Source organism: Hylobates moloch, unplaced genomic scaffold (assembly GCF_009828535.3).
Source record: "Hylobates moloch isolate HMO894 unplaced genomic scaffold, HMol_V3 SCAFFOLD_14, whole genome shotgun sequence".
Classification (NCBI taxonomy): Eukaryota; Metazoa; Chordata; class Mammalia; order Primates; family Hylobatidae; genus Hylobates; species Hylobates moloch.
In genome coordinates, this window is record NW_026652289.1 from 88848327 (window position 1) to 88862317 (window position 13991).

The 13991-nt window shown below is 46.7% G+C and overlaps 1 protein-coding gene across 1 annotated transcript in view; it reads right to left on the reverse strand.

Moving 5' to 3' along the window:
- The window catches only part of OCA2 (OCA2 melanosomal transmembrane protein), a 339630-nt gene that overhangs the window by 270832 nt on the left and 54807 nt on the right, over nt 1-13991 (reverse strand). Inside the window, exons 2-4 of the mRNA XM_032174444.2 lie at nt 8841-8939; nt 4642-4830; nt 1654-1711 (exon numbers count right to left, since the gene is read on the reverse strand). Coding sequence (XP_032030335.1) covers nt 1654-1711; nt 4642-4830; nt 8841-8939 — 346 coding nt within the window. The remainder of the gene's footprint in view (nt 1-1653; nt 1712-4641; nt 4831-8840; nt 8940-13991) is intronic.

Sequence of the window (13991 nt, forward strand, 5' to 3'; positions counted from 1 at the left end):
GTTCCTTTGAAATCCCAGAGCACCTGCCAGGCCCTGCTGAGCAGCGGGGCTTCAGAAACACACATTCATGTGAGTAGGAAGTGGGGAAGCAAATTGGTAGCCAAAAATATCAAATCGTGATGCTTTCAGAGCTCAATGTAATTGGTTTTCCATTTCTAGCATAGGTTTCCTTTCTCTGGGTCACAGACCTCCTCCCTCATGGGTTGGTTATTAAGAAGTTGACTGTACTCAGCTCAATGCAATCAGCACTGACTTCGTACACCACCCTGCTGTCCTCATGTCGCAGCTGAGAGCGGACCCAGGGCCACAGACATTCCTGCACGCACACAGAGCCACAACACACATGCCACGCGTGCAGCTCACGAAACAGCCAGCAACAGCCACACATCTCATGCACAGGGGACCCTGTCACCAGGGCAGGCTGCATGGGAGAGCACACCCCCCAGGCTGGTGCACATCATGGAACACAGCTCAGACCCACCCTTGCCCACAACCACAGTCACACCCCCATCACAGCAGCACCTACCACCCACTGTGGTCTCCCAACAACTGCCCATGCACACCATCTTAGAGCAACATTCAAAAGTGGCACTCACCCAAAACAACTCCGCAAAGCACAGGCACAACCTATCATGGCCACTGACCACAACCTACACAGCTCACACAGGTGCACACACACAGACATAGAGCAGGCAGAGGGGACCACACACCCACATGCAGACACGAAGACACACAGCCACAGACAGGAGACCATACACCCACCTGCACACACACAGACACACAACTAGACAGGAGACCACACACCCACTCATTGGGCAAATGTATTTTGAGTGCCGCTATGTGACCCTGGCTCAGGCTACATCAGGCCACAAAGCACACCAAGGTTGGCAGCGGGACCCGTGACTGTCACCTCGGAGGGCACAGAGGTGTCTCTACAGCCCTGGCTCCCTGCTCGGGCTCCTGTGCCTTTCCCCTGATGGGTCCATCTGCTGGGACCCCTCCAATGAAGAACAGCACCACCCACTGCCATGGGCTTACCAGAGCGGCCCTCGCCCTCCCCTCGTTCCCACACCCTGTTCCCTACAAGGGCATCTCACGTTGGTTTGGCTCCAGAATGAGTCTGTTGTGAATGTTCATGTATTTGAAAGGATGGAGATGTCTGGGCAAATAAAATCAGAGACACCTCCCCAGACGGGGCAAACCTCAGAACTTCAACACTCACCGCTGGGCAGAGGCCCAGGGCACAATCTCAAAGGGGCGCTGAGACACTCTGGGCTATCCACGATCTCCAGATGTGTCCCAACACACATGAAGAGTGCTACTGTCCAGGGCTGAACAGGGAAGTGATAAGCCACTCGAGGGGGAAGGGAGCCCCACAGCCAGCTACCCGGCCTTCCACATGGCAACACCATGCTGCCTGGTTTCTGCTGTGTGACTGGGACCACAGCAGAGGAGCACAGCTGGAGCCCTTGACCCCCTCAGCCCACTGCCCCACAACCCTCAGCATCTCCTCCAAAGACAGTCAGAGAATCAAGTGAAGAGGGCCAGGCACTGAGTTGAGCCCCACACCTCAGGTTCCCCCTGCTATACAGCCAAAGGCACACAGGGCTTCCACTGACCCAACAGTAGTGCTGGGGCAGCTACGGTACTCACAGAACACAGCACCACAAAGACAAACAGGCCCGTGACTTTCAGCCACTGCACACAGCGCCTGCAAGAGAAAAGGTAGGGTCTTAGTGGCAAGGGCAGCAGTCCTGTTGCCCAGACTCAGACACTTTTCTGCAGCCTTGAGTAACTTCCATCTCAAAGCATGTGTTTCGAATTATTTCCATAACGTGATATGAGGGAGAACACCCTCATATCAGTGACCACTAAACCTACAGCCCCATCCAAAGAAGCATGGTGGAGGTTCCAGAGGAGAACATAGTTAACCAAAGTGTTTGCACATAGCTTGTTGTTGGGGAAACGAAAGTTCAAGATTTGAGACTTTGTGATAGCTGTTTAAAGGCTCCCGTTTCCTGGAAAAAAAGTAAACTGAATGCCTTATCTTGTCTCTCTGATTCATATTTATCAATTATTTTCCCCTAAGTTTTCTGAAAGGTAGGAATACAGATTCGATCATCAACTACAAAAACAAATAACTTAAGAAAGAAATTGCTATGCCGTTACTGGTTGTACCAGCAGAATCTCTTAAGAATTCCTTAGGCAATAACTTAATTAACCATCAAGCCACACACTCAGCCCCTACCAAGGACTTCCAAAGCCATTCCGGCCCCCTCACCATTACCCATTTCTTAACCATGACCCCCAGGCCCTACGTGAACCTGGGCCTGGCCTGCACTCTGCTGCCCTTCCGTCCCACCAACGTCCTTGCTGCTCCCAGACCAGACCACAGGGCCTTTGCCTGCCGGGATGCTCCCTGACTGCAGTCCTCCTGACATGCCCATCTCTGCTCACTCAGCAGCCAGACCCCATCGCCCAATGGCACCATCACCGCCCAGTCCAGGTTGTGCTCTCCCACTGGCTGCTCCGTGAGGGCAGGCACTAGAGCGTTTTTGCTTTGTCCCCACACATGGAAGGATGCTGGTTCATAGCCCATGCTTGATGTATGTGTGTAGAATGAAATAAGAAACTTTATGTTGGAACATCTTTTTAATACTCTCCTCACTTAGTTAAGTTTCATCTGTCTTTGAAAACCTTCTTTCTGATCCTTTGGAAATGGTAAAATCTTGTTTTGCATTCTCTTAGATTTAATGAATTTGATGAATAATCAGTTCACGATTCCCAATTATGATTCAACAGCTCCTACTTAAATAGGAATCAAAATGACATTTCTTTTTAAAGCATGAAGCATTAATTGAGCTATTCTAAATACAAATTTCTTTCTACGTAACTGACATCTGCAGCAGAGCTGACAACCCAAAATAAAAGGTTTTTTACAAGATTCTTCACTGATCACGCGTGGTACTTTTTAGACATGTTATAAAGAATGGCGCTAACGTCTTTTAGTTCAGTGGCAAGCTCAAAGGCAAATATTCCGTGAATCATAGAAGATAAAACAAGTACTGAATGCAAAAGTCTCAAATGTACTTGATTCTATTTTTCCATGTTGTGGGACAGCTGAGGACACGGCATCCTCAGGAGTGGTTACCCATCCAGCTGGGAAAAGGCATGAACAGTGTCAGCGTTTGCCATCTTGTTGACCCATGGCGCCAGAACCCCACTCACACAATTTCACCTAACTCACATAATCTCATAGCGGATTCATTGGCCAAATGTTTATTGCACCCACGAGGGGGGCTGAGACCCCTTCTTCTCATCAGGAAGAAGCTACAGGCGGTTGAGAGTCACAGTGGGAAGAGACAGCTCCATGTCAAGCAGCAATGTGGGGGATCTAGGGTCGAATCCCTGCCCCTTGTCTTGGCTCAGTGTGGCCTTGGGCAAAAGCCTTACCCTCCTTGAGGTACCCTCTGTGTACCTCCCAGGATTGTTGGGAAGATGTATAGGATAGCGGATCCCTACGCACCGCGGGGAGTCTGAGGCGGGCCTCTTCGCACCCCGGGAGGTGCACTTGGAGCGTGCAGGCGGGTACACTTCCAACCAACCGCGAGCATCTTCAGAAAAGACTGGTCCCCACACACAGAGACACGGTGACGCTAATATTTGATGACTGAGTAGTGTTTTTTCACTTCTCTAGGGCTTTCACACATATTATCTTAGTGTAGGCCCGTGAGAGGCCACAGAGCCAGGAGGGCACCGCGCCACAGGGCACAGTCGCGTGGCCAGGCAAGGCCCTACGATGGGCGCTCAGCGACTTCAGGTCGGAGCAGAATGGAAGCCCGCTGGTCCCGGCTCCCAAATCTTGTTCTGTCCTGGAAATGATGCTTTCAAACATGTCCCTCTCCAAAGAACCCTTTCAAATGAACGGGCGCATGGGAGGAAATCCATTAGTTAAGCAGGCCAGTAAGGTGAGAGGGTTACTGCCCGCGCGCACCCTCGGCCTCCCATGCATGCGCGCCCTAGGCCTACACACGCATGCGTACTCCCACTTCCACGCCCGCCGTCCCCCTACGCATGCGCATCCCCTCCCCACCCACTGCTCCCGTAGGCATGTGCACCATCCACTTTCTCTATGCAACTCTGCTTCCCCAAGCATGGCTCTGTATGTGCCCCGGACAAATGCTTACACATTAATGGTTTTCCAACGGATTGTAAGTTCTAAAATGTTTCCAGCCTTAACCGCACCCCTCAGGCTGTGCACTGGGCCAGACCCACTCCTTCGTCAATAACTACAAAGGTATATCAAATTCCAAAACGCCACGGGGACGCCTGAAGCAAACAGATTCTATTTGCAAACCTAATGGCCATGAAGACCCCAGCCACACAAGTAGGAAGGAAAGGAGTGTACTGTGTCAATCATTTAGGTTTGTCCTCTCCGGCGCTGCATGATTTGCGGGCCGTCTTAAATGTCTCCCTAGGCCCAGGTAAAAATAAATCACCTTGGAGGAAAAGTGCAGCCTGGCCAGATGAGACAAAACTCATCCTCTTCTTCACGCTGCTGGTTTGAAAGATGGAGGGGGCATGCAGGACGCGATGTGCGGCCGCCGCTGCTGCTAGGGTGGGCACCCCAAGTCCGCCTACCTCAGCTTGGAAAGACGGAGTCGGATGTGCGGGCTGTCCAGAAGGTCTCCCTTCTCGGAGGAGGCAGATGCAGACAGACCAGACACCTCCCTGCTTAGCAGGTATCTTCGCTCCCAGTCAGCAGAGCTGTCTTCCCAAGACTCTTCAGCAGTGATGAACTCCGGATGGTAAACAGGTATGCACCGTGACCTGGAAAGCAAGAGAGGTGTGGTTATCTCTCCTAAATAGTAATGGCAGCAAAGCAAGCTTTCCTCTGAGTTCTGACTGTGTGAAATGGCACTGAATCAACCCTGGTCTTTCAAAGGACCACAGACAGTGGTGCGCTCTCATACTGGTGGGAATGGTTTTTTTTGTGACCTCATGGAACACTTAGGTCAAAGAAAATTTTCTGGAGTCACTAAAGTCTTCAAAATGAATTGTGGGCCTTCAAGAAACCAGCTTTTTCTGAGTTTGGGACTTTCCAAGAAAGCTGTTTCTGGCTCAGACCACTTCCCGCTGATTTCAGTGTTTGCATTTTCACTGCACGCGCTCCAGTAGTCAATACCTAGATCTGCGAGACTTGTCCAGGGTGAGTGGTGTCAGTTTTTCCTCCTCTGTGTAGATCTCTTTCTGCGGTGGAGCTGTAGGGAAGGTGGCCTACCTGGCTTCCCACACAACATCCACAGAAGCATGAGCAGGAAGAGGGAACATTCGTACCTGACTATACAGGCCAAAAATGGGGCCTATATCTAGATGACTCAAGGGGAATCATAAACTTTTCTCAGAATTACTTGAAAACACATCCGTTTACTTTTGGGGTTTTTGTTGTTGTTGTTTTGTTTTGTTTTTTGAGACAGAGTCTTGCTCTGTCACCCAGGCTGGAGTGCAGTGGCGCAATTTCAGCTTACTGCAACCTCTGCCTCCCAGGTTCAAGCAATTCTCTGCCTCAGCCTCCCCAGTAGCTGGGCTTACAGGCACGCACCACCACACCCAACTAATTTTTGTGTTTTTAGTAGAGATGGGGTTTCATTATGTTGGCCAAGCTAGTTTCGAACTCCTGGCCTCAAGTGATCTGACTGCCTTGGCCTCCAAAAGTGCTGGGATTATAGTCATGAGCCACTGTACAGAGCCTCCATTTACTTTTGGTTGAATCCCTGACCTTCTGATCAGTTTCTTCAGTTTAGATGCGCTTGACTCTTAAAAGGTTGTACCAAAAGCCAGAATTTTCCTGTATCATATAGAATATTCATGGGATCACAATACTGATGTTAACAGATGTGATCTGTGATACATTAGAATGGAGCCAGCTCAATGGGGCATTGTGATTCTCCTGAACACTTATGACTGCTTTAGAAGTGGTTCACAAGGAAAAAATGTTATTCAGGAGGAGAAGCCCAGAGATGCCAATTAGGCTGTGTATAACCGATGTGTAACAAGATAACACGTGACTTTGAAAATAGTCAATAATCCTATCAATTTTGTGACTGGAAAATGCTCAGGTGTGTGAGAATATCGCACCAACTGCTGAAAAAAAACACAACTGTAACAAAATTGGAACAAAAAAAAAAACCTTATAAGCCTTATAAGAAGACAAAGGAAAGCAAGTTAATGTCATTGCCTTCTAGAGCAGTGCTGTGTAACAGAACTTTCTGTGGTGATAGAAATGTTCGCTTCCCTGTCCAATATGGCAGCCACATGTGCTATTTGTCACTTGAAGTGTGGCTAGTGCAACTGAAAAAGTGAATTTTTAATTTTAATTAATTTAAATTTAAATAACCATCTGTGAAGAGTGGCTACCAGTTGTCTGTTCAGATACAGGGCATGCTCTGACCTTTGTACCACACATTCCTGCTCTCAACACCCTTAAAAGAATACTTCTGAAAATATGTAAATCAATGGATATTATCCTAATAAGCCATTTGATCAAATTAAAACTACAACAAAATAAAGTTGATAAAAGTAAAGCATGAAAAAGACATTCCTACCACCAATACCTTAATTAGCTTCATGTAAAAAGAGAAAAGGAAAACGTTTTGTAAGCAAAGCTGACCCATGTTCTACTCCCTTGAAATGGTTTTTGTGACATGAGGCCCCAGCTCATCTTCCCAGGGCGTGTCTCTGGTCTGCATGCCATAAAAAATGCTTACACATTAATGGTTTTCCAATGAATTGCAAGTTCTAAAATGTCACAGGCCTTCACAATTTACCAAGTAATTCAAGAGAAAGCATTAAGGGAATAGGTGTGTAAAGTCTTTGTCTTAAAAGTTATTGATTAGGAGCAATGGAGGAGAATTAAGTTATCCCCCAGTAGAGAAGCTTGAAGCAGCTGGGTCAGTGGAAGTGCCTCAGCTTACACTCCTTACCCATCCAGTCACTGAAGGGCTGGTGGCAGGGACTGTACTAGGTGCCAGGATGTACGATGAAGAGGGGACAGGCTCGCTGACATAACCATAGATAGCACAAGGGCTAGTTTGGAAGTAAGGGCATGAATGTAGTGTTTGAGAGCACAGGAGAAGCACTGATTCTTGGCGGGTGGAGCAGAGACAACTAAGGGTTCTCAAAGGAAGTGACATTTGAATGCCCTTGACAGGAGTAGGACTGACTGCCCTGGAGAGCCAGAGAGGGAAGGAGTTTCCTCTAGTCAAGGGCTTCATGTGAACAAATCATCCCTGCACTGAGAAATGATAAATCCAGATGCCTGCATACCATCCAAATCCCGCGAGCCAGAGTATTTGGAGGCTGAGGACAGGAATGCACATGGCATGCAAGCACCCCTAAAGTGCGAAGCCCTGTTCCCTGCCCTGGCTGCAGACTGGGCTGGGGAGAGAGGCGGCAGCTCCTCAGAAGCTCAGAGGTGAGTGAAGGAGACACAGCAGCCCGCCTGTCAATGCAGGTACACCATCAGTGGGCAGGGAAAGGAGAATCCATGATGTGAAAGTAGGTGATTCAAAATCAAAGCTGTTGAAACTTTAAATTATTTTGAGTCTTAAAAGAATGCGATTATGGGATGAGTCACATAAGAGGCAGCTGTGGCCTTCTTTTCTCTGATTATAGATTTGCCTTTTTCCTTACCTACATTGTTTTGTAAAATTTTGTAAAAGACTTAACAGGCACCAGAGAAGACCCCTTCCCTCTTCACTGTTGATCTTCATTGACAGATTAACTTCCTTCTTTCTTCTCTCACACAAAGACCTCATGACTATCACATTGTCTAACATGGAATGTCAAATATACTCTTTTAAATTGGGGGGGAGGAAGCTGTAACTAATCAAATTGTTGTAACTCATAAACCAGCCATGTATGGAAAATGTAGTCCTACATTTCTTTGTTTTCTGCCTATATGGATAAGAATAAGGCTTTAACTTTTCAGCTTTTGAGCACTGATCCCATTCCTTTGGATTCTATGTTTCCCAAATGGCTATCCTCAGCTTTGTGCTTGAATAAATAATTTTAAACTGGGTTCTGATATTTTTTATTGTTTCAGGTTGACAGTAACAATGTCACCAAGTTTTCGATGTGCAAGGAGCCAGGAAACATGGAGCAGGAGGCTCAGGTTTCTGGTGGTTTGTTTGCAGAAAGAAAAGAAGATGAGGCTGCAGGCCTGGCCCAAGGCCCTTCATCCCAGAAGGAAGCATCTGTAACTTACCATCCAGGTCAGCTCTCCTCAGGCAATTCCAGAACCACCCTGATTTGTGCCCAAAAAGGACCTGCAAGTTTGCAGGAAATCGAGTTTTCTTGTGAAACACATATACAGGGTTTCTCAACTTCATCACTACTGACATTTGTGCTGGATAATTCTTTGTGGTGGGGGCTGTCCTGTGCATTGCAGAATGTTTGGAGCATCCCTGGCCCCTACCTTTAGATGCCAGAAGCATCTCAGCCCTCAGCCTGACAACCAAAAGTGTCTCCAGACAATGCCAACCTCACCTCTAGCTGAGAAACCCCAGCCTGGTAAGATAGCCCGTCAGAGCTTTGTGCATGCATGAGCGTGCGTGTGTGCTGTGCAGTTGCTGCAGGGTTATGCTCAAGGCCATCTGGAAACTAATATCCACAGAATATAACCACCAGAATCATGAACATCTACTACAATAAATTGTCAAGGATCTGGCAGAGGTTAAACACGTCCAGTAAAAATTTGTATCTCAAGAAGTTCTCCAGCATACGTACGAAGTGCAATGCTCAGAAACTCTTACTTTCATATGAGGGGGAAAATATCTCACCCTTTCTCCTGTAAGGAATTCCTCAGCAAAGGAGTGTTTTCTGTAAAGCAGGAATCTTTAGACCTAGAGCTGGACATCTGGGGTAAAGGAGAGTGAGACCTGAAAGAGACAGGGAAGGAAACAGAATCACCAACACAGAAATAATGAATGTGTTCCCAGCACTTGGGCGCTATATTCAAGAATGTGCCCAAGATTCAGTGATAAATCTTACAAGGAAATTTGCCTAAGGGTCTGTCTGAATTGTAAAAAGCTGAAGTTTTAGAAGACACCATAAGAAAGACCTCTCCTCCCCAACTCAATTGAAAATGCATAGCAGAAACTCGCACAGGAGACCAAATACTATGGGATGACACTTTCAGGCTCACTTTTGCATTAGCAGGAGATTCAGGCCACCTTTGCTATTTCATGCAGAGCTTCTCATCAAGAAAAACATTCAGAGGGATGGGCGCGGTGGCTCACGCCTGTAATCCCAGCACTTTGGGAGACTGAGGCAGGTGAATCACAAGGTCAGTAGTTCAAGACCAGCCTGGCCAACATGGTGAAACCCTGTCTCTACTTAAAAAAAAAATTTAGCCAGGCATAGTGCTGGAGACCTGTAATCCCAGCTACTCCGGAGGCTGAGGCAGAGAATTGCTTGAACCCGGGAGGCAGAGGTTGCAGTGAGCCAACATCACGCCATTGCACTCCAGCCTCGGTGACAGAGCGAGACTCTGTCTCAAAAAAAAAAAAAAAAAATTCAGAGTCTCATTGGCCCTTTTGTAGGCAGAAAATTCTATTTCCTAAAATCACAAGCAGTTCGCATTTAAAATATCCTAATGGTGTCCATTGGAAGACCAATCAGCAAAAGTCAGGACCAAGGGGTTGGAATGAAACGACAATCAGAATGGCAAGGAGGAAGCTCTCCAAGAACAGCAGCCACAACTGAAGCAAAGGTTTGCACTGGGCAGGATGGTCCTCCACCACAATGGCTTGCCTGCCATATGGAAAGACCACCATAAATATATCATTCAAATTAGGAGTTTGTGGAAAAGGAAGTAACTGCGCAGCCACAACTAAGTCCACCGGCATGTATGGTCACCCTCATTAAAGGACACATGTTAAAAGACAACCAGCTTTCCATGAGAAGTTGTAGGAATAATTTTCGTTCCTGATCACTGAGAATATGTCATTTTATATGCTGATGCACTGCCTTTCTTACAGGATCCCAGGCCAGGTAGAGATGCTGTAGATGCTATGAAACATTCAGCTGGGGAAATAACAGTAATTCTTTCTGATCACAAATGCACAACAAAGGAAGAAATTTTAAGAAAAATATTTTTGCTTGCTTCCTTCTCATTCAAGCATTCACCTGTGAGATAGACAATAAGACTCCTGTGGATGAGTAAAACATGGGCCCCTGAGTTATGTCTAACACCAGCACCATGTCTCTGGGAAGTCAGAAAAGGAGTCTGCCTGGGGCCAGTGAGTATCCGCTGGGCGTCATCTCTGGGCAGCACTGGGCCACTTCGCATGGAGAACACAGGTGACTGAGAGGACTCTCCTCAGAGGCTTAACGGCCAGTAGAGGTCAGCATGGCAGGAAAGAGAATTATAAAGTAGGTGCATTAACTTTGCCAGATGAAGGTAGAGAGATTTCGAAGAATCTCTCTGCCCGAGAGATTTAATAATTAGCATGCTTTTAGCTGCTCAAACTGGCTTACAGTTGAGATCCTCCTGCCCCTGTTTCCCATATCTATAAATCTGTAACTGTAACTCCCTAGGCACATTTAGAAAATTCACAGTGAGTGGACTAAACAACCAGATGTTTTCTGATGCCCCTGGGATGGTCTAGGAGAGCTGAATGTTACGAAGACGGTGACCTCCCTCACGTTATTTGACCCTGGGCTTCCATTTTCTCAGTCATGCAATGTAGATTAAAAGAAAACAAGGTCCGGACAGGGGGAGCCAAGATGGCCGAATAGGAACAGCTCCGGTCTCCAGCTCCCAGCCCGAGCGACACAGAAGACTCGTGCTTTCTGCATTTCTGCTTGAGGTACCGGTTTCATCTCACTAGGGAGTGCCAAACAGTGGGTGCAGGACAGTCAGTGAAGCGCACTGTGCGTGAGCCGAAGCAGGGCGAGGCACTGCCTCACTCGGGAAGCGCAAGGGGTCAGGGAGTTCCCTTTCCTAGTCAAAGAAAGGGGTAACAGACGGCACCTGGAAAATCGGGTCAGTCCCACCCTCATACTGCACTTTCCCAACGGGCCTGGAAAACGGCACACTAGGAGATTGTATCCCGCACCTGGCTCGGAGGGTCCTATGCCCACGGAGTCTCGCTGATTGCTAGCACAGCAGTCTGAGATCAAGCTGCAAGGCGGCAGCGAGGCTGGGGGAGGGGCGCCCGCCATTACCCAGGCTTGCTTAGGTAAACAAAGCAGCCAGGAAGCTCGAACTGGGTGGAGCCCACCACAGCTCAAGGAGGCCTGTCTGCCTCTGTAGGCTCCACCTCTGGGGGCAGGGCACAGACAAACAAAAAGTCAGCAGGAATCTCCAGAGACTTAAACCTCCCTGTCTGACTGACAGCTTTGAAGAGAGTAGTGGTTCTCCCAGCACGCAGCTGGAGATCTGAGAACGGACAGACTGCCTCCTAAAGTGGGTCCCTCACCCCTGAGCAGCCTAACTGGGAGGCACCCCCCCAGTAGGGACAGACTGACACCTCATTCAACCGGGTACTCCTCTGAGACAAAACTTCCAGAGGAACTATCAGACAGCTGAATTGGTGGTCTCACAAAAATCCGCTGTTCTGCAGCCACCGCTGCTGACACCCAGCCAAACAGGGTCTGGAGTGGACCTCTAGTAAACTCCAACAGACCTGCAGCTGAGGGTCCTGTCTGGTAGAAGGAAAACTAACAAACAGAAAGGACATCCACACTAAAAACCCATCTGTACATCACCATCATCAAAGCCCAAAAGTAGATAAAACCGCAAAGATGGGGAAAAAACAGAGCAGAAAAACTGGAAACTCTAAAAAGCAGAGCACCTCTCCTCCTCCAAAGGAACGCAGTTCCTCACCAGCAATGGAACAAAGCTGGATGGAGGATGACTTTGACGAGTTGAGAGAAGAAGGCTTCAGACGATCAAACTACTCTGAGCTACGGGAGGAAATTCAAAACAATAGCAAAGAAGTTAAAAACTTTGAAAAAAAATTAGAAGAATGGATAACTAGAATAACCAATGGAGAGAAGGGCTTAAAGGAGATGGAGGAGCTGAAAGCCAAGTTTCGAGAACTACGTGAAGATTGCAGAAGCCTCAGTAGCAGATGCGATCAACTGGAAGAAAGGGTATCGCTGATGGAAGATGAAATGAATGAAATGAAGCGAGAAGGGAAGTCTAGAGAAAAAAGAATAAAAAGAAATGAACAAAGCCTCCAAGAAATTTGGGACTACGTGAAACGACCAAACCTACGTCTGATTGGTGTACCTGAAAATGACGGGGAGAATGGAACGAAGTTGGAAAACACTCTGCAAGATATTATCCAGGAGAACTTCCCCAATCTAGCAAGGCAGGCCAACATTCAGATTCAGGAAATACAGAGAACGCCACAAAGATACTCCTCGAGAAGAGCAACTCCAAGACACATAATTGTCAGATTCACCAAAGTTGAAATGAAGGAAAAAATGTTAAGGGCAGCCAGAGAGAAAGGTCAGGTTACCCACAAAGGGAAGCCCATCAGGCTAACAGCTGATCTCTCGGCAGAAACTCTACAAGCCAGAAGAGAGTGGGGGCCGATATTCAACATTCTTAAAGAAAAGAATTTTCAACCCAAAATTTCCTATCCAGCCAAACTAAGCTTCATAAGTGAAGGAGAAATAAAATACTTTACAGACAAGCAAACGCTGAGTGATTTTGTCACCACCAGGCCTGCCCTAAAAGAGCTCCTGAAGGAAGCACTAAACATGGAAAGGAACAACCGGTACCAGCCACTGCAAAAACATGACAAATTGTAAAGACCATCGAGGCTAGGAAGAAACTGCATCAACTAATGAGCAAAATAACCAACTAACATCATAATGACAGGATCAGATTCACACATAACAATATTAACGTTAAATGTAAATGGGCTAAATGCTCCAATTAAAAGACACAGACTGGCAAACTGGATAAGGAGTCAGGACCCATCAGTGTGCTGTATTCAGGAAACCCATCTCATGTGCAGAGACACACAAAGACTCAAAATAAAGGGATGGAGGAAGATCTATCAAGCAAATGGAAAACAAAAAAAGGCAGGGGTTGCAATCCTAGTCTCTGACAAAATAGACTTTAAACCAACAAAGATCAAAAGAGACAAAGAAGGCCATTACATAATGGTAAAGGGATCAATTCAACAAGAAGAGCTAACTATCCTAAATATATATGCACCCAACACAGGAGCACCCAGATTCATAAAGCAGGTCCTGAGTGACCTACAAAGGGACTTAAACTCCCACACAATAATAATGGGAGATTTTAACACCCCACTGTCAACATTAGACAGATCATCTAGACAGAAAGTTAACAAGGATATCCAGGAATTGAACTCAGCTCTAAACAAAGTGGACCTAATAGACATCTACAGAACTCTCCACCCCAAATCAACAGAATATACATTTTTTTCAGCACCACACCACACCTATTCCAAAATTGACCACATAGTTGGAAGTAAAGCTCTCCTCAGCAAATGTAAAAGAACAGAAATTATAACAAACTGTCTCTCAGACCACAGTGCAATCAAACTAGAACTCAGGATTAAGAAACTCACTCAAAACCGCTCAACTACATGGAAACTGAACAACCTGCTCCTGAATGACTATTGGGTACATAATGAAATGAAGGCAGAAATAAAGATGTTCTTTGAAACCAATGAGAACAAAGACACAACCTACCAGAATCTCTGGGACACATTCAAAGCAGTGTGTAGAGGGAAATTTATAGCACTAAATGCCCACAAGAGAAAACAGGAAAGATCCAAAATTGACACCCTAACATCACAATTAAAAGAACTAGAAAAGCAAGAGCAAACACATTCAAAAGCTAGCAGAAGGCTAGAAATAACTAAAATCAGAGCAGAACTGAAGGAAATAGAGACACAAAAAACCCTTCAAAAAATTAATGAATCCAGGAGCTGGTTTTTTGA